The following is a 21729-nucleotide window of genomic DNA, read 5'->3' as shown; positions in this document are numbered from 1 at the left end:
GAAATTGAACAAAACACAATTATACTAGGAGACATAAATACATCATTGACAACTATGGATAGATCATCCAAACAGAAAACAAATAACAAAATAGCAGCCTTAAATGATACATTAGATGAAATGGACATCATTGACATATTTAGAGCACTTCATCCTAAAACATCAGACTATACATTCTTTTTGAGTGTACATGGAACATTCGCAAGGATAGACCATATATTGGGACATAAAATCAGCCTCAGCAAATTTAAGAAGATTGAAATCATATCAAGCGTATTCTCTGATCACAGGCTTTGAAATTAGATATCAACTGCCAAAAAAGGAGGAAAAAACACAATACATGGAGATTAAACAGCATACTTTTAAAAAACGACCTGGTCAAAGAATAAATTAGAGGATAGATCAAAAGATACACAGAAATAAATGACAATGAAAATACATCCAACCAAAATGTTTGAGATGCAGCAAAAGCAGTTTCAAGAGGGAAATTTATATCATTATAGGCCTATCTCAAGAAACAAGAAAAATCCCAAATAAATAACCTCATGTTACACCTTAAAGAACTAGAAAAAGAAGAACAAATGAAACCCAAGGTCAGCAGAAGAAACGAAATAACAAAAATCAGAGCAGAACTAAATGAAATAGAGAACAAAAAGACAATAGAAAACATTAATGTGACAAAGAGCTGGTTCTTTGAAAAGATTAACAAAATCGACAAACCCTTGGCTAGACTCACTAAGATAAAAAGAGAGAAGACACTAATTAACAAAATCAGAAATGAAAAAGGGGAAGTTATCACGGACACCACAGAAATACAAAGGATCATCCCAGAATACTATGAAGGACTATATGCCACCAAATTCAATAACCTAGAAGAAAAGGACACGTTCTTAGAAACATATAGCCTTCCAAGGCTGAACCATGAAGAACTGGAAAATCTAAACTGACCGATCACCAGTAAGGAAATAGAATCAGTCATCCAAAACTTTCCCAAAAGCAAAAGTCCGGGACCAGATGGCTTCACTAGTGAATTCTGCCAAACTTTCAAAGAGGATCTAACACCAATCCTGCTCAAACTCTTCCAAAAAGTTGAAGAGGAGACAGCACTCCTGAATACATTTCATGAGGCCAACATCATCCTGATACCAAAACCTGGTAAGGAGAACACAAAAAAGGAAAACTACAGACGAATATCTCTAATGAAACAGATGCAAAAATTTTAAACAAAATTTTAGCAAATCAAATACAACAATGCATTAAAAAGATTATTCATCACGACCAAGTTGGGTTCATCCCTGGGCACAAGGATGGTTCAACATCTGCAAATCCATCAATGTGACACATCACATAAACAAAATAAAGGACTAAAACCTTATGATTATATCAATTGATGCAGAAAAAGCATTTGAGAGGATACAACATCCATTTACGATTAAAACACTTAATAAAATAGGTATAGAAGGAAAATGCCTTAACATAATAAAGGCCATATATGACAAGCCCTCAGCTAGTCTCATAATTAATGTTGAGAAACTAAAGTCCTTTTGCTCTATGTTCAGGAACACGACAGGGCTATCCCCTATCACCTCTGCTTTTCAACATAATGTTGGAAGTCCTTGCCAGAGCCATCAGGCAAGAAAAAGAAATAAAAGGCATCCAAATTGGGAATGAAGAAGTTAAATTATCGCTCTTTGGAGATGACATGATGCTATATATAGAAAACCCTAAAGACTCCACCTAAGAGCTATTAGAAAGGATCAATGAATACAGTGAAGTTGCTGGCTACAAAATCAACGTATAAAAGTTCATTGCATTCCTATACACTAACAATGAAATCTCAGAAAAAGAAATAAAAAAAATTTCATTTGTAATATCAGCAAAAAGAATAAAATACCTAGGAATAAACTTAACCAAGGATGTGAAAGACCTATATGCTGGAAACTGTAAGACATTTTTAAAAGAAATTGAAGAAGACACAAAGAAATGGAAAGACATTCAATGCTCATCTATTGGAAGAATCGACATAGTTAAAATGGCCATATTACCCAAGCAATATACAGATTTAATGCAATCCCCATCAAAATCCCAATGGCATTTTTTAAAAGATATAGAACCAAAAACCATCAGATTCGTTTGGAACCATAAAAGATCCCAAACAGCCAAAGCAATCTTAAGAAAAAAGAACAAAGCTGGAGGTATCGCACTTCTTGGCTTTAGCTTGTACTACAGGGCAACAACAATCAAAACAGCATGATATTGGCAGAAAAACAGACACATAGACCAATGGAATAGAATTGAGAACCCAGAAATTAAACCACATAAATATGGACAGATAATTTTTGACAAAGAAGCAAAAAACATACAATGGAAAAAAGAGAGCCTCTTCAATAAATGGTGCTGGCAGAATTGGATAGACACGTGCAAAGGAATAAAACTGGACTACTATCTGTCACCATGTACCAAAATTAATTCAAAATGGATCAAAGACTGAAGCATAAGACCTGACACAATTAACTGCATAGAAGAAAACATAGGTACTAAACTTATGGACCTTGGGTTCAAAGAGCATTTTATGAATTTGATTCCAAAGGCAAATGGAAGTAAAAGCTAAAATAAACGAATGGGATTATATGAAACTTAAAAGCTTCTGCACAGCAAAAGAACCCATCGACAGAATAAAGCGACAACCAACTGAATGGGAGAAGATTTTTCAAGCAGTGCCTCCGAAAAGGGGCTAAATCCAAAATATATAAGGAAGTTATGCAACTCAACAACATGAAAACAAACAATCCAATTGAAAAATGGGCAGACGAACTGAAAATACATTTCTCCAAAGAGGACATACAAATGGCAAACAGACATATGAAAAAATGCTCAACATCACTAATCATCAGTGAAATGCAAATGAAAACCACAATGATATATCACCTCACTCCAGTCAGAATGGCTATCATCAACAAGACAAATAGTAACAAGTGTTGGAGTCGCTGTGGAGAAAAAGGAACCCTCATACACTGTTGGTGGGAATGCAGACTGGTGCAGCTGCTATGGAAAGCAGTGTGGAGGTTCCTCAAAAAATTACTAATAGAATTACCATATGACCTAGCAATCCCTCTGCTGGGTGTCTACCAAAAACATCTGAAAACATTTATCCATAAAGAGACATGTGCTCCAATGTTCATTGCAGCGTTGTTTACGGTGGCCAAGACATGGAAACAACCAAAATGTCCTTCGATAGATGAATGCATAAAGAAGTTGTGGTACATATACACAATGGAATACTATTCGGCGGTAAGAAATATGATATAGGAACATTTGTGACAGCATGAATGGATCTTGAGAGTATGATGCTAATTAAAATAAGTCAGACAGAAAAAACAGAGAAGCATATGATTTCATTGATATGTGGTGTATAAATCAAAAACAACAAAAGAACAAGACAAATGAGAAAGAAAAACTCATAGACACAGACAATAGTTTAGTGGTTACCAGAAGGTAAGGGGGGTGGGAAGAGGGAGATGAGGGTAAGGGGGATCAAATATATGGTGATGGAAGGAGAACTGACTCTTGGTGGTGAACACACAATGGGATCTATGGATGATGTAATACAGAATTGTACACCTAAAATCTATGTAATTTTACTAACAATTGTCCCCCAATAAATTAAAAAAAAACCTCTTCTATCATAGCAGGAAAAAAAAAGATGCAAAGGGTTGGGGGTTGACAAAAATGAGTGAAGGTGGTCAAAGGTACAAACTTTCAGTTGTAAAATAAATAAGACTGGGAATGCAATGTACAGCACGGTGATTATAGTTAATAATTTTGTATTATGTGTTGAAATGTTGCCAAAAGAGTAGATCTTAATGATCTCTTCACAAGAAAACATTATAACTGTGGTGATGGATATTTACTAAACTTATTGTGGTGATCATTTCAAAATATAAACAAATGTCAAATCTTTATGTTGCACACCTGAAACTAATATGTTTTATGTCAATTATATCTCAATTGAAAATATATATTACAATTGTTAGTAAAGTTATATGGATTTCAGGTGTACAATTCTGTAATACATCATCTATATATCTTTACTAAAAATTGTCACCCCAATAAACTTTAATTTAAATATATATGAAAAAAGATTATGTTATCTGTGAATAGAGAAAGTTTTACTAATTTCATTCTGATTTGAATGCTTTTTATTTCTTTTTATTATTTTTTTCTTAATTGCTCTCTGGATAAGACTTCTAATACTAAGTTGAATGTTGAATAGGAAATGAAAGCTTAGAGCTTTTCACTGTTGTGTATGTTAGTTGTAGAGTTTTCATGAGTGACCTTTGTTATATTGAAGTATGAAGTGTGATCAAACAATATGGTGAATGTTTAAATAGAAAATTTTATTACAGGAAAAGACACATTGCCATTAATCCCCCTCAAAATACTCCTCCTTGGTGCAAGCACACTTATCCCGTCATTCTTGCCACTTTCTTAAGCAGTTCTGGAAGTCTTGTATCATGAGTGTGTTTCATTGTGTTGCCGTGACTGCCTCCAAAATCATTTTGACTTTGGGGAAGAGCCAGAGGTCCCATGGTGCCAGATCTGGTGAATAAGGTGGATGAAGACACACTGTAATGTTTTTATTTGACAGAAATTGCCATATACCAGAAGCAATGTGTGACACGGAGTGTTTTCATGATGGAGGATGATTTTACACTTTAAAACACACCTTCTCTCACCCATAGCTCACACCAGACTGACTGCACTGAACAGGTTGATACTTGTCACACACTGTTACCTACGTTTGACACATCACTTCCCGTATTGAAGGTCCCTGCCTTTCAATTGGATGGCACTCAGCAGCAGCATTTACTGTATTTTGTGATCACAACGTGATCAAAAGGCTCCGTGTCATACCTCACTTCTGGTAAGGCAATTTCTGTCAAATAAAAACATTACAGTGTGTCCTCCTCCACTTCATTCACCAAATCTGGCACTGTGTGACTTCTGGCTCTTCCCCAAATTCAAAATGACCATGAAAAGTAAACATTTTGAATCAATTCAAGACATGAAGGCAGCCATGACAGCGCAACTCAAAAGAGGACTTCCAGAACTGCTTCAGAAAGTGGCAAGGAGGATGGGATAAGTGTTTTCGAAGCGAGGGGCGGTATTTTGAGGGAGATTAATGGCAATGTGTCTTATTATAATATTTTTAAACATATTTTTAACATTTAAGCATTCACCTTATTTATTTTTTTTTATTGGGGAATATTGGGGGACAATGTGTTTCTCCAGGGCCCATCAGCTCCAAGTCATTGTCTTTCCATATAGTTGTAGAGGGCGCAGCTCAGCTACAAGTCCAGTCGCCATTTTCATCTTAGTTGCAGGGGGCACAGCCCACCACCGTCCCATGCGGTGAACCAGCCTGCTCTAACAAACTGAGCTATCTGGTAGCCCCTCTGGCAACTCAGTGGCAACTCATTGTCTTCAATCTAGTTGTGGAGGATGCAGGTCACTGGCCCATGTGGGAATCGAACTACTGGCAACTCTGTTGTTCAGAGTTCACGCTCTAACCTACTGAGCCATCTGGCCACCCACATTCACCTTATTTTTTTTAAAAATCAGGCCTCATACTTTCCTTCTATTCCTAGTTTGTTGAGTCTTTTTAATATAAAAGTGTTGAATTTTGTCAAATGCTTTATGCATTAAGTGAGATTTATCATGAGGCAGATAACATTAATTGATTTTCATACAATGAACTATTTTTGAATTCCAGAAATAAACCTACTTGGTCATTGTGTATAATCTTTTAATAAGCTCTTGAGTTTGGTTTCCTTGGATTTTATTTATATTTTTTGCATCAATATTTATGAGGGATTTTAGTCTATAACTTTCCTTTCTTTGTGACTTTGTTTCGCTTTGGCATTAACAATTCATAGAATCAGTTTGAGAGTGTTTCTTTCTTTTTAATATCTTTTAAGAGTTTCAGGAGGATTACAGACATTGGTTTTAATTCTCCTGTGAATTATTTTTTGGGGGTTTGCCAGTAAATATGTTTTATTATAAAAGCTTTCAAATATACATTCATGAAAGAAGACTTCCCGAACTGCTTCAGAAAGTGGCAAGAATGATGGGATAAGTGTGCTTGTACCAAGGAGGAGTATTTTGAGGGGGATAAATGGCAATGTGTCTTTTCCTGTAATAAAATTTTCTATTTAAACATTTACCATATTGTTTGATCACACCTCATATTTCAATATAACAAAGGTCACTCATGAAAACTCTACAACTAACATCACAAACAACAGTGAAAAACTGTAAGCTTTCATCTAATATAAAGAATAAAGCGAGAATACCCAGTTTACTAATTCCATTCTGATTTGAATGCCTTTTATTTCTCTTTTTATTATTTTTTTCTTAATTACTCTGGCTAAGACTTCTAGTACTAAGTTGAATGTTGAATAGGAAATATGAGAACGGGTATTCTTTGTGAAGTGCCTGAAACACAGGGTCTAAAAAATAACAAGTAAATGTTAATTCCATTTCTTTTATTTATCTTTTCTTGGTTTTCATACTCTATTTATTTTAAGATATCAAAAACTAAGATTTAAAAAAAATTTATTGGGGATTTCAGGTGTACAATTCTGTATTACATCATCTATAAATCCCATTGTGTGTTCACCACCCAGAGTCAGTTCTCCTTCCATCACCATATATTTGATTCCCCTTACTCTCATCTCCCTCTTCCCACCCCCCCTTACCCTCTGGTAACCACTAAACTATTGTCTGTGTCTATGAGTTTTTGTTTCTCTTTTGTTTGTCTTGTTCTTTTGTTATTTTTCATTTATATACCACATATCACTCAAATCATATGGTTCTCTGCTTTTTTTGTCTGACTTATTTCGCTTAGCATTATACTCTCAAGATCCATCCATTTTTTTTTCTTTTTATATATAATGTGATGGCTCGGTGCGAGGTCGGAGGGATAGTGGATGGGGGGAGGGGGGTTCACAGTGTGAGGGATATAAATGATGAACGTCTAAGTATTACCTTGTCTTGTACACCTGAAACTAATAAATTAAAAAAAGAAAAAAAAAGAAAAAAGATTCTTCCAAGTTGTCACAAATGTTCCTATATCATCTTTTCTTACTGCTGAATAGTATTCCATTGTGTATATATACCACAACTTCTTTATCCATTCATCTATCGAAGGACATTTTGGTTGTTTCCATGTCTTGGCCATCGTAAACAAAGCTGCAATGAACATTGGAGCACACGTGTCTTTATGGATAAATGTTTTCAGATTTTTTGGGTAGATACCCAGGAAAGGGATTGCTGGGTCATGTGGTAATTCTATAAAAACTAAGATTTTTGAATTAAAAAGCTGTGTAATGTAAAGATTTTAATTGTCTTTCTATACTGTATTTTATTTAGATCTTGTCATAAGGATTTTGACCTCTCTTATCTAATTATACCCTGAGAAACTCATAGAGAATAGTTTTTCACCAAAAGTAATTAATATACTACTGTTAACTGTTAAATATATAACATGATGCTGAATAATTTTTACTTTATACGTCATCTGTATAGTCAACTCTTCTATTCAGACAATCTATATAACGTCTGACAGATCATTAATATCGTATGTATTCCCCTTCTGCATCCTGTTCAAAACCTTATCCTTAACCTATAATTACCCTTCCTACTTTGCTTACCTTCTTCCCAAATCTCCCTTAGTTGACCTCATTTTTTAGACTTCCCCTGACATTCACTATCCCAAATGACCCTTCCATCATTCTATTTAGAATTTATATAGCACTATTTATTAATATACTTTACATTGTGTATACATTAACTAATTATAGTTATTCTTGTACTTTGTTTTTTAACTTAATACTGGATTTAAAAGTGATTTGTATATTATTTCCCTGACCTTATCTTTGTATTTCAGGGTAAAGATAATGTGAGAAAAATGATTTATCTACTAAAATTCTTTTCTCTTTGTATTTCCCACAGCATAAACTTAATGTTTTGCTTTAGGCTCTACTCAGTAGACAGTTTTCAATTGTGTGTATGATTTGACACTAATGCTTGCAAAAATCAATTTACACATATTTACTGCCAAGTCATAAAATCTGAGGCACGGTAGATCCCTTGTTTGAATGAACTTATTATGTAATTCTTGTCTCTGTTATTTCCATAACAGAAATAAGAGTAACAGAGTATGTTATGTTGGTATAAGGGAACATAATTAAAATTTCTTTTCATTTCTAGGGACACTTACCTTTTGCTGTAGCAGGGAGTACAGATGAGGTCAAAGTTGGAAAAAGGATGGTCAGAGGCCGTCAATACCCTTGGGGAGTTATACAAGGTAAATATTATGATAGTGAGCAGGCTTGCTCTGGACTGATTATGTTAATAATATGCATATTATCAAAGTCTCAAAATATTATTTTAACTTGAGCCAATATTGGTAACTGTTGCTAAATAGTAAAATAACAGTTGGTAATAAGAGGCATAGATTCTGTTTCATTTAAGCTACTGCTTACTTTGATTATGATTCATTCTCATAGCACTTTGCTGGATAATGTTTTAGGAAACAACCCACAGAGGCTGGACAGAACCTCATTTGCCCCAATCTTCCATATGCATATTACTTCTCTATGCATGAGCCATCACATTTAAGATGTTGGAAAGTCCTTTGAACAAAATTGAAGCCTGAATACTAGAGTTTAAATGAATGGCTATCATGAACAAGAAAAATAATAACAAGTGTTGGAGAGTCTATAGAGAAAAAGGAACCCTCATACACTGTTGGTGGGAATGCAGATTGGTGCAGCCACTATGGAAGGCAGTGTAGGGTTACTCAAAAAATTAAGAATAGAATTATCGTATGACCCAGCACTTCCTCTCATGGTTATATATCCCCCAAATCTGAAAACATTTATCCATACAGACATGTGCTCCAATGTTCATTGCAGCTTTATTTATGGTGAACAAGACATCAAAACAACCAAAGTGTCCTTCAATAGATGACTGGATAAAGATGTGGTATAGATACAAAATGGAATACTATTCTGCCATAAGAAAAGATGAAATAGTACCATTTGCGACAATGTGGATGGATCTTGAGATTATTATGCTGAGTGAAATAAGTCAGACAGAAAAAGTCAAGAACCATATGATTTCACTAATATGTGAGATAAAACTGAAAGTAACAAAGGAACAAGACAAACAAATAAAGAAACAAAAACTCATAGATATAGACAATAGTTTAGTGGTTACCAGAGGGTAAGAAGGGAGGGGGATGGTAGATGAGGGTAAAAGCCGTCAAATATATGGTGATGGAAGGAGAACTGACTCTGGGTGGTGAACACACAATGGGATCTCTAGATGATGTAATACAGAATTATACACTTGAAACCTATATAACTTTACTAACCATTGTCACCCCAATAAACTTTAATAAACAAAACAAAACAAAACATGGTACATACTGAAAGCAAGAAACAAACAAGACAAAAACTCATAGACACAGACAATAGTTTAGTGGGTTACCAGAAGAAATGGGAGTGGGAGGTAAAAAGGGTAAAGGGGGTTAAATATATGGTGATGAAAGGAGATTTGACTTTGGATGGTGAACACACAATGCAATATACAGATCACATATTATAGACTTGTACACTTAAAGCCTACATAATTTTATTAACCAATGTCACCGTAATAAATTTAATTAAAAAATAAACACATTACATAAATTAGTTACTATCTTATTTATAAAACATTTAAAATGGTCACTAGAAAAAAGATGATAAACTATTTTTAAAATAAAGAAATAATTTATCTTTGGGTAAATTATACCTATTATACATACACTTTTATATTAGTTGTTTAGCATCATGATGAGTTAGACTATTATAATAGGTAGTCATTTATTGTCTAGTTCATATGCTTATGATGCTAATTATTTGGGATAGGATTATCTCTACATGTTCTAGTTTCCAAATGTTTTTAATTGACATATTATAAATTTCAAATTTATGAAACATACTTTAAAACATTTTAATTCATATTAAATTTGGTTGTAATATACACAATACAGACTATATTATGCTCAGTCTCCTGGATATGACAAACACAGGAGTGAGCCATGTCAATTTATTGATTTATTCTGAATATTGACTAATTCAGTATCATAAATATTTTGTATAAACAGAATTTGATAACTTAAGCATGTACAATTATTAAGATTTTGTGTTAGCATATTTAATTTAATGAAATTATTTACTTTGGTGAAAGTATATTATATTTTTTGTTAGCGCTCTGTAAAATACCTTGAGGGTAGTTTGAAAAATACAAATATAATTATTAATGAAAACTTATACCATATAACAATATAATGTAACATGTTATTTCACTGTTTCATATTTGTTCTTTGGCTAATAAATTTAAAGCAAAATTTCTGGTCTATAAATAAACTGTCTATAATTGGCGTGTACCACATAACCATACAAAGACTGACAATTAAGTTCATGAACTTGTTGCCATGATGTTGCTAACTTTTTTGATCTCAGAGGGATTATTCATTATGAATTTGTACCAACTGGAAAAACAGTTAATCAATTTTGGTGTGCTGAGAAGGCTGCATGAAAAAATTGGATGACCTGAACATTTCACCAACAATTCATGGCTCTTGCATCAAGACAATGCACCAGCTCACACGGCACTGTCTGTGAGGGAGTTTTTAGCCAGTAAACAAATAACTGTATTGGAACACCCTCCTACTCACCTGATCTGGCCCCCAATGACTTGTTTCTTTACCTGAAGGTAAAGATAATATTGAAAGGAAGACATTTTGATGACATTCAGGACATCAAGGGTAATATGGCTCTGATGGCCATTCCACAAAGAGTTCCAAAATTGTTTTGAAGGGTGGACTAGGCACTGGCATCAGTGCATAGCTTCCCAAAGGGAGTACTTCAAAGGTGACTGTAATGATATTCAGCAATGAAGTATGTAGTACTTTTTCTGGAATGCGTTCTAGAAAACTTAATTGTCATACCTCATAGTTACGTGGTTAAAGCAAATATAGCTATTAATCAGAATGATCTCTTAGTTGTTATTTTAAATATGTTTTTCATGCATGCATTTTTTAATAAAACATCTTGAGTGCTAGGGATTGATGATATGTTGTGGCTTTATTATTTCCTTACCTAGTGGAAAATGAAAATCACTGTGATTTTGTTAAGCTCCGGGATATGCTTCTTTGTACAAATATGGAAGACCTAAAAGAACAAACTCACACCCTGCATTATGAACGTTATAGGTGCTGTAAACTGCAGGGAATTGGCTTCACTGATGTAGGCCCAGACAACCAGCCAGTTAGGTGAGTAGAGATTTTCTTGAGCAAGGTAATGGATGATTTACAAAGTTCCTACATTCATGAGATACAATCATTTGTGAAATAACTGTACTTCTCATATCCTGGGTTATCCTGAATTTGATGTTTTTCAATCATCTTCAAAGGTAGATGGAGAACATTATTAGGAGCAACATAATGCAAGGAATCATTTAGATTCTGAAATATGTGTATCCATATCACATTATATATGATAATGTGTATATACAAAAGAGAAGTTTAGGAAGAAAATTGACAAATAGTAGCAAAGATTGGCAAAGGTTGGCAAAGGATATTGAGAAGGATGCAATAAATATTGAGATTTGGATGGAGGAAAGAGGAAAAACAACAGTATAATATTACGGAAATCAAATGAAAATATTTGGAAAGTAGGTTTATTCAACTATATTGAAGATGAATAGGATTTGTACTGCAAAAACATGATAGTCATATAATCTAGTTATATTAGTTATAGTACTTTGAAGACAACCAAAATTGAATTAACTACCTTAAATAAATCATAATTTGAAAGATACCTGGCTTTTTAAATTTTAATTATTTTGAGACCGAGAGGTTTTCCCAAATTTTAATGTAAAAAGATGTAAAGAAATATGATATAATAAAAAGTTGTGGGAACTAGAAATCACTGATGTAACTGTTTTCAAATTTCTAGTATACTGTCTTATATTCAATATTGCACCTACCTCATTGTTTTATATTTCATGATATAGAAATTTTCATTTCTATACATGGAAGAATATTGGTAAATATCTTTACATGAGATTTAATATATAATATATACTTTTACATTATACTTTTATTTATATTAGCATTTTAGTATAATAGTAACAAAATTTCTTTGTAGTTTTCAAGAGATCTATGAAGTCAAAAGACAGGAGTTCTACGATCAATGCCAGAGGGAAGAAGAAGTATTGAAACAAAAGTTTATGCAGCGAGTAAAGGAGAAAGAAATAACATTTAAAGAAGCTGAAAAAGAGGCAAGTATTTCCAATTTAATGTAATTGGTATTCATTTGTATGTGTCCTCTTAATTTAGGGTATTTAATCTCAATAATTTAGTTGATGTTTTGGGAGACTCATTGCTATTTTTCAAAAGTAGCTATTTACCATGTAGGTTTTGAACACAGACTTTAATAAATTATAGTCTGTAATTTTTATCTAGAGGATTTGGAAAAATTGCTTTTTTTTTCTTTTTTACTTTTTTAGTAGTTTATTTAAATAATTTTTAAAAATTTGTTATAGATACAATATTATATTAGTTTCAGGTATACAACATAGTGATTAGACATTTATATAACTTATGAAATGATTATCCCAATAAATCAGTACCTATCTCATACCATACATAGTTATTAAAATGTTGACTATATTCCTTATGTTATGTTTTACATTTTCATGACTATTTTATAACTACCAATATGTACATCTTAATCCCTTTCCCTTTTTTGACCTTCCCCCCAATCTTCCTCCCAGCTGGCAACCATCAAAATGTTCTCTGTATCTATGACTTTGTGACAGTTTTGTTTATTTATTTTGTTCTTTATATTCCACATATAAATGAAATTATATGGCATTTGTCGTTCTCTGTTTGACTTACTCAGCACAATGCCCACAAAGTTCATCCACGTTGTTGCAGATGGCAAGATTTCTTTTTTTTTCAAAATATTAATAATTTTTATTTAGCATCTTATTTGTGTCAGGTACTGTTTCAGGCAGGGTAAGGGGATAGAGAGTAAGAGAGGTGTAATTTTACTATTTTTTTTTTATTTTTTATTTTTTATTAGTTTCAGGTGCACAAGACAAAGTAATACTTAGACGTTCGTCATTTATATCCCTCACACTGTGGACCCCCTCCCCCATCCACCTTCCACTATCCCTCCGACATCACACCGAGCCATCACATTATATATATAAAATTAGAGTTGGCATTCATTAATGTTCAGCTTCAGGTGTACAGTACATTGATCAAGCATCTACATCTTCCCTGAGGTGGTCTCCCAAATGGGACCTGTGTCCATCGGATACCCTACAAAATCTTTACAACATTATTGATTACGTTCCCCAAATTATTTTTCAAAAACCCTGAGGCCATTTTATGGTTACCGACTGTTTCCTAATCCCGTCACCTTTCCCCTTATCCCCACCCCCCGCCCATCTAACAACCCTCAGTTTTTCCTCTTTTGTCCCCAGAACTGTTTCTGATTAGTTCATTCACTTATTCTTCTCTTTAGATTCCGCATATAAGTGAGATCATATGGTACTTGTCTTTCTCTTTCTGACTTATTTCGCTTAATATAATGTTCTCTAGATCCATCCATGTTGCTGCAAATGGTAAGATTTTTTTTTCTTTACGGTTGCATAATACTCCATTGTATAAATGTACCACAGTTGCTTAATCCAGTCATCTACCGATGGGCATTTCGGTTGTTTCCATGTCTTGGCTATTGTGTATAGTGCTGCAATAAACATAGGAGTGCATACAGATTTTTGAATTGGAGTTTTGGATTTCTCCGGATAGATGCCTAGGAGTGGAATTACTGGATCATAGGGTAGTTCTATTTTCAGATTTCTGAGATACCTCCATACTGTTTTCCATAGAGGCTGCACCAATCTGCAATCCCACCAACAGTGCACAAGCGTTCCCTTTTCTCCACATTCGCGCCAGCACTTATTGTTTGTTGTTTTATTGATGATAGCCATTTTGACTGGGGTGAGGTGGTATCTCAATGTGGTTTTTATTTGCATTTCTCTGATGGTTAGTGAGGTTGAGCATTTCTTCATGTGTCTGTTTGCCATCTGTATGTCCTTTTTAGAAAAATGTCTGTTCATGTCCTCTGCCCATTTTTTAATTGGGTTGTTTGTTTTTTTGGAGTTGAGTTGAGTGAGTGTTTTATAGATTTGTGATATGAAACCTTTATCGGATATATCATTGGTAAATATCCTTTCCCATTCAGTAGGATTCCTTTTTTGTTTTATTGATGGTTTCCTTTGCTGTGAAAAAACTTTTTAGTTTGATGTAATCCCACATGTTTATTTTTTCTCTTACTTCCCTCGCGCGAGGGGATATATCACTGAAAATCTTACTCCGGGTAATGTCTGTGAAGTTTCTTCCTATATTTTCTTCTAGATATTTTATGGTTTCAGATCTTACATTTAAGTGTTTAAGCCGTTTTAAATTTATTTTTGTATATGGTGTAAGGAGGTGGTCCAGCTTCATTTTCTTGCATGTGTCTGTCCAGGTTTCCCAGCACCATTTATCGAACAGGCTGTCTTTACCCCACCATACATTCTTGCTCCTATTGTCGTAGAATAAATGGCCATATAGGCATGGATATATTTCTGGACTCTCTATTCTGTTTCTATGATCCATATGTCTGTTTTTATGCCAGTACCATGCTGTTTTGATTACTGTAGCCTTGCGGTATAGTTTCAAGTCAGGTATCGTTATACCTCCCACTTTGTTCTTATTTCTTAAAATTGCTGAGGCTATCCGGGGTCTTTTATGGTCCCATATAAATTTTAGGATTATATGTTCTATTTCTGTGAAAAACGCCGTAGGTAGTTTGATAGGAATTACGTTGAATATGTATATTGCCTTAGGCAGTATGGACATTTTAACTGTATTAATTCTTCCTATCCATGAACATGGAATGTGTTTCCATCTATTTATGTCTTCTTTCATTTCTTTCCTCAGTATCTTATAATTTTCTGAGTACAGATCTTTTACTTCTTTGGTTAAATTTATTCACAGGTATTTTATAGTCTTTGGAGCAATTGTAAATGGAATTGTTTTCTTAATTTCTCCTTCTGATATTTTATCATTAGTATATACAAATGCAACTGATTTCTGAATATTAATTTTATATCCTGCTACTTTACTAAATTCATCTGTCAGTTCTAATAGTTTCTTGGTGGAGTCTTTAGGGTTCTGTATATATAGTATCATATCATCTGCATATAATGACAATTTTACTTCCTCCTTACCATTTTGGATGCCTTTTATTTCTTTGTTTTTTTTTGTCTGATTGCTGTGGTAGAACTTCCAGCACTAGGTTGAATAGAAGTAGAGAAAGTGGGCAACCTTGCCTTGTTCCTGATCTTAGGGGGAATGGTTTTAGCTTTTCCCCATTGAGTATGATGTTAGCTGTGGGTTTGTCATATATGGCCTTTATTATGTTGAGATATGATTCCTCTATTCCCACTTTCTTAAGGGTTTTTATCATAAAAGGTTGCTGTATTTTATCAAATGCTTTTTCTGCATCTATTGATATGATCATGTGATTTTTATTTTTCATTTTGTTAACGTGGTGTATCACATTAATTGATTTGCAGATGTCGAACCACCCTTGCATACCAGGGATGAATCCTACTTGATCATGGTGTATGATCTTTTTAATGTATTGCTGAATTCTGTTTACTAATATTTTGTTGAGGATTTTTGCATCTATGTTCATTAGAAATATCGGCCTGCAGTTTTCTTTTTTTGTGGTGCCTTTGTCTGATTTTGGGATCAGGGTAATAGTGGCTTTATAAAGTGTTTGGGAGCCATCCCTCCTTCTGGGTTTTTAGGATGAGCTTGAGGAGAATGAGTGATAATTCTTTTTTGAACGTTTTGAAAAATTCACCTGTAAAGCCATCTGTTCGGGGCTTTTGTTTGTTGGGAGATTGTTGATCAATTTCCCTGATGGTAATCAGTCTATTCAGGTTCTCTGTTTCTTCTTGCGTTAGCCTTGGAAGGTTGTATGCCTCTAGAAAATTGTCCATTTCTTCCAGATTGTCAAATTTGTTGGCATCCAGTTGCTCATAGTAGGTTCTTAAATTTTTTTTTATTTCTGTGGTGTCTGTTGTCACTTCTCCTCTTTCATATCTGATTTTATTAATTTGGGTCCTCTCCCTCCTTTTTTTAATGAGTCTGGCTAAAGGTTTGTCAATTTTGTTCATCTTCTCTAAGAACCAACTCTTGGATTCATTGATCTTTTGTATTGTTTTTCTGGTTTCTATTTCATTTATTTCTGCTGTGATCCTTATTATCTCCTTCCTTGTGCTCCCTTTGGGCTTATTTTGCTGTTCTTTTTCCAGATCCCTTAAGTGTGAAGATAAACTGTCAATTAGTGATGTTTCTGTTTCTTGAGGTAAGCCTGCAGTGCTATGAACTTCCCTCTTAGGACTCCTTTCGCGGCATCCCATAGATTTTGGGTCGTCGTGTTCTCATTTTCATTTGTCTCGAGATATCTTTAGATTTCTTCCTTGATCTCCTGCTTGACCCATTCATTATTTAGTAATAAGTTATTCAGCCTCCATGAATTGGTGTGTCTTCCAGTTTTTTCCTATAGTTCATTTCTAATTTCATAGCACTGTGGTCAGAGAAGACAATTGATATGATTTCAATTTTCTTAAATTTATCAAGACTTGTTTTGTGGCCTAACATATGGTCTATCTTGGAAAATTTTCCACGTGTGCTTGAGAAAAATGTGTATTTTGCAGCATTGGGGTGAAATGCTCTGAAAATATCAATTAAATCCAAGTGGTCCAATGTATCATTTAAGGCTGTTGTTTCCATATTGATTTTCTGTCTGGAGGACCTGTCCCTTGTTGTCAGAGGTGTGTTAAAGTCCCCTACTATGATAGTGTTACTGTTGATCTCTGTCTTTATGTCAGGCAGTACCTGCTTTATGTATTTAGGCGCTCCTATATTAGGTGCATAGATGTTTATTAGGGTTATGTTCTCTTGTCAGATTGATCCTTTTATTATTATATAGTGCCCATGTTTGTCTTTTACTATGTTCTTCATTTTAAAGTCTATTTCGTCAGATATAAGTATTGCAACACCAGCTTTTTTCTCACTTCCATTTGCATGAAATATCTTATTCCAACCCTTCACTTTCGGCCTGTGTGTGTCTTTTGATCTGAGGTGAGTCTCTTGTATACAGCATATACAAGGTTCTTGCTTCCTTATCCACTCAGCCACCCTATGTCTCTTGATTGGAGCGTTTAATCCATTTACATTTAAAGTGATTATTGATAGGTACATAGTTATTACCATATTTAAATTTGTAGTTAGATTGTTTACATCTTTCTTCTATTTACAGAAGTCCTTTTAGTATTTCTTGCAATGCTGGCTTGGTGCTAATAAATTCCTTCAGTTTGTTATTTTCTGGGAAGCTCTTTATCTCTCCATCAACTTTAAATGATAACCTTGCTGGATAAAGCAATCTAGGTTGTAGGACTTTGTGAACCATCACTTTGAGTATCTCCTGCCACTCCCTCCTGGCCTTCAATGTTTCTGTAGAAAAGTCATTTAATAGTCTTATGGGAGTTCCCTTGTATGTAACCCTCTGTCTTTCTGTTGCTGCTTTTAGGATTCTCTCTTTGTCTTTAAGCTTTGCCATTTTAACTATAATGTGTCTTGGTGTGGGCCTGTTTGGGTTTATCCTGGTTGGAACTCTCTGCACTTCCTGGGCTTGTATGTTGGTTTTCTTCATCAGGTTAGGGAAGTTTTCAGACATTATAACTTCAAATATATTCTCAATCCCTTGCTTCTTCTCTTCACCTTCTGGTATTCCTATGAAGTGCATGTTGTTGCGCTTGATGTTATCCCAGAGGTCTCTTAACCCATCTTCATTCTTTTTTATTCTTTTTTCTTTCTGTTGTTCTGTGTGCGTGATCTCTGCTAACTTGTCTTCTAAGTCGCTGATTCGATCCTCTGCTTCATCTAACCTGCTGGTAATTCCTTCAAGTGAGTTCTTAATTTCGGTAATTGTGTTCTTTAGTTCTAACTGGTTGTTCTTTATGATTTCTACATCCTTCTTTACGTCTTCTTTAAGCTCCTTAAACATTCTTATCACCAGTGTTCTGAACTCTGTCTCTGATAGGTTGGTTACCTCTGCTTCATTTGGTTCCAGTTGTGGAGGTTTCTTCTGTTCTTTTATTTGGGACATGTTTCTTTGTCTCCCCATTCTGACTGACTCTCTGTGTTTGCTTTGATGTATTAGGTAGATCCCTTAGAGTTCTTAGTTCTTGTTGGGTTATCTTATGTAGTATGTGTCCTTTAAATTTGACTTGCAGTACTTTGTTCATCTCCTCTGTATGTGTTCCAAAGGTGACTCTTGTGTTGCGTATATTGTCCTGTTCAAGAAGAACTTTAATTGCTTTTTGCTTGTGAGTAGGTGGGTTTAACTCCTAGGAAGACTAGTTGTTAGACTTGGCTCTGCCGACTGCAGGGTGTTCTGCTGGGTGAGGGTTGACCACTTGAATGAGGTTTGGGCTCTACGGGCTCTGGTGTCTGCAGAGAATTCCCTCTGGGTGTGTGACTTGTAGGTCAAACCCTACAAGTACTCTGGTTTGGTCTGGAGTTGGCTTCTGGATATGTTGAATCTTGTGCCTCTTAAGCTAGTACCTGGTAGGGCAGTTTCAGAACAAAGCAAATCACCAAGCACAACAACAACAACAACATCAAAGAAAAGAAAATCAAGTGCATTCACATGTAAAAACGACCGACAACCCCCACTCAACACAGGCAAATAGATCGAAGAAATAAAGACAAAACAAAGCAAAACAAAACAAACACAACAACAACAACAAAAAAAAACAAAACAAAAGAAAAAGAAAAAAGAAAAGAAAAAAAAACAAAGCAAAGCAAAACAAGGAGCAGCACCAGTCTTGGCTTAAGCCCACCAAGTAATCTCCAGGTTGTCCTCCGCTGTGCCAAAGAGTCCCCTGCCTATTGAGCAGGCAGCGCTGGTCCCTTGTTGCCTAGAGTTAATTTGGGACTGTAGATTTAAATGCGAGGGCCTGAGGGGTCTGGATGACAGTTTTTAGAGAGTCAGTGCTGTTTCTGCCCTTGCCTGCACAAATGCACGCTGAGAGTAGCTCCACCAACCCTGTGCCCAGTACTCCTGAGTCCATGTGTGTGTGTGTGGGGGTCAGGCAGGAGATTTTTGAGCTGCTGAAAGCCAGAAGCTGCGTCTGCCGCTTCTCCCTGCTGATCTCAGGGAGTGCCTCTGCAGTTGCCCTTGTCCCGCCCCAGGCCAGCCAGAAAGGGTGGAGGCTGTGGATGGAGGGGTCTTCTCTCTCCCAGGCCAGCTGCGTCACACTCCTCCCGCAGGCCCGAAAAGGTGGTGGCTGGGGGTGGAGGAGTCTCCTCTCTCCTCATCCAGTGAAAATCCCACTCCTCCCAGCCTCTTCCGTGGGTCAGAGCTGGCTGCCAGTCTTCCCAGACCCTGAGCACTGAGGCTCCTCTGTAATCTGATACTACTTCTCATTTCAGGGGTCAGTTTAAGTCTCTGGAGGGGTGGGTGTATGATTGGAAGAGTGGGGTGAGGGGCCCAGGTGTTGAGTCCGTCTTCTTTGGTGCCCTAGGGCCCACTAGTTGCCCGTCCCGGATGGCGAGATCATCTGTGGGACACAGGGAAAGAGCCCACCTCCTGGCTTTTGTGTTCTCTGTTCTGCGGTGAGCTCCCGCACAGCAGCGCGCTGCAGGGGCGCGGCTCTACCATGGCAGGGGGAGTGCGGCGCGTTTCCTCTTGCCCTCCTCTCTCCTCCCCCAGTCGCCCACTTAGCGCACCCCTAAGCAAACCTTCCAGGAGTCTCTTAGCAGTTCTCCTGGCTTCTGTGCTCTCCTTTCCGCCCTGGACTCCCGTGTGTTATTGGTGCTGTGGGTGCTGCTGCGCTGCTGCTGTTTTCGGTGCACGCTGCTTTCCGCGACTTTACTGGGGGAGTGCACGTCTTCACCGGGGGAGTGTGCGTCTTCACTTCGTGCCCCTCTCTCCTCCCCCTCTTGCCCAACTAGCCTACCCCTAAGCAAACTTTCAATGAGTCTCTTAGATGTTCTCCTGGCTCTTGTCTTCTCCATTCCGCCCTGGTACCCTCGCGTCCCTGAGGCTTTGGGCGCCCTGGGCCGCGGCTCCGCCATGGGGGTGGGGGGCGCGTTTCCACTTCGCTGTCCTGCCTCTTCCCCTGCTCGCAATTAGCATGCACCTTCAAGTAATTCTTCCACAAGTCTCCCAGCTGTTCTGCATGATGAGCAAGAACTCCTCGATCGGTTATATGTCCCGTTTGCAACACAATCCAGAGGAGAACTCAAAAAGAGCACCCAGCTGCCGCCATTCCTATGATGTCATCCCAAGATTTCATTTTTTATGGCTGAGTAATATTCCATTGTGTGTGTGTGTGTGTGTGTGTGTGCGTATTACATCTTCTTTATCCACTCATCCATTGATGGACACAATATCTCAGCTATTGTAAATAATGCTGCAAAAAAATAGATAGATAGATAGATAGATAGATAGATAGATAGATAGATAGATAGATGGACATGTCCCTTTGAAGTAGTGTTTTGTGTTTCTTTGGATAAATACCCAAAAGTGGGAATACTGGGTCCTTCTTTGTGTCTTGTTATAGCCTTTGTTTTAAAGTCTATTTTGTCTGGTATAAGTATTATTACCCCAGATTTTTGTTGTTCTTCTTGTTGTTTTTGTTGTTGTTTTTTCTTAAGTTTATTGGAGTGACAATTGTTAGTAAAGTTACATAGATTTCAGGTGTACAATTCTGTAATACATCATCTATACATCACATTGTGTGTTCACCACTCAGAGTCAGTTCTCCTTCCATCACCATATATTTGATCCCCCTTACCCTCATCTCCCACCCCCCATCCCCCTTACCCTCTGGTAACCACTAAACTATTGTCTGTGCATGTGAGTTTTTGTTTCTCATTTGTTTTTCTTGTTTTTTTTTTGTTTGTTTTTGGTTTACATACCACATATCAGTGAAATCATATGGTTCTCTGCTTTTTCTGTCTGACTTATTTCGCTTAGCATGATAATCTCAAGATCCGTCTATGTTGTTGCAAATGGCACTATTTCATCTTTTCATATGGCAGAGTAGTATCCATTATGTATGCATACCATATCTTATTTATCCCGTCATGCATCTAAGGACACTTTGGTTGTTTCCATGTCTTGTCCATTTTAAATATAGCTGCAATGAACTTCGGAGCACATATATCTTTATGTATGAGTATTTTCAAATATTTTTGGTATATACCCAGGAGAGGGAATGCTGGGTAGTATGATAATTCTATTCTTAATATTTTGACGAACCTCCACACTGCCTTCCATAGCGGCTGCACCAATCTGCATTCCCATCAACAGTGTATGAGGATTCATTTTGCTCCACAGAATCTCCAACACTTATTATGACAGCCATTTTAACAGATGTGAGGTGATATCTCATTGTGGTTTTATTTGCATTTCTCTTTTTATGTGTCTATTGGCCATGTGGATGTCCTCTTTGGAGAAATGTCTATTCAGGTCC

General features: G+C 36.1%; 1 protein-coding gene across 3 annotated transcripts in view; it reads left to right on the top strand.

Moving 5' to 3' along the window:
- The window catches only part of SEPTIN14 (septin 14), a gene marked incomplete at both ends in the record, with an annotated part of 390465 nt that overhangs the window by 360914 nt on the left and 7822 nt on the right, over positions 1-21729 (top strand). For all 3 annotated transcript variants that reach the window (XM_081053016.1, XM_081053018.1, XM_081053017.1), the window contains 3 exons: positions 8272-8368; positions 11215-11383; positions 12261-12393. In XM_081053016.1, coding sequence (XP_080909142.1) covers positions 8272-8368; positions 11215-11383; positions 12261-12393 — 399 coding nt within the window. The remainder of the gene's footprint in view (positions 1-8271; positions 8369-11214; positions 11384-12260; positions 12394-21729) is intronic.

The sequence above is a fragment of the Rhinolophus hipposideros genome (assembly GCF_964194185.1).
Source record: "Rhinolophus hipposideros genome assembly, chromosome: 7".
Taxonomy (NCBI): domain Eukaryota; kingdom Metazoa; phylum Chordata; class Mammalia; order Chiroptera; family Rhinolophidae; genus Rhinolophus; species Rhinolophus hipposideros.
Note: the sequence above shows the minus strand (reverse complement) of the source record. Positions and strands in the feature narration are given on the sequence as shown.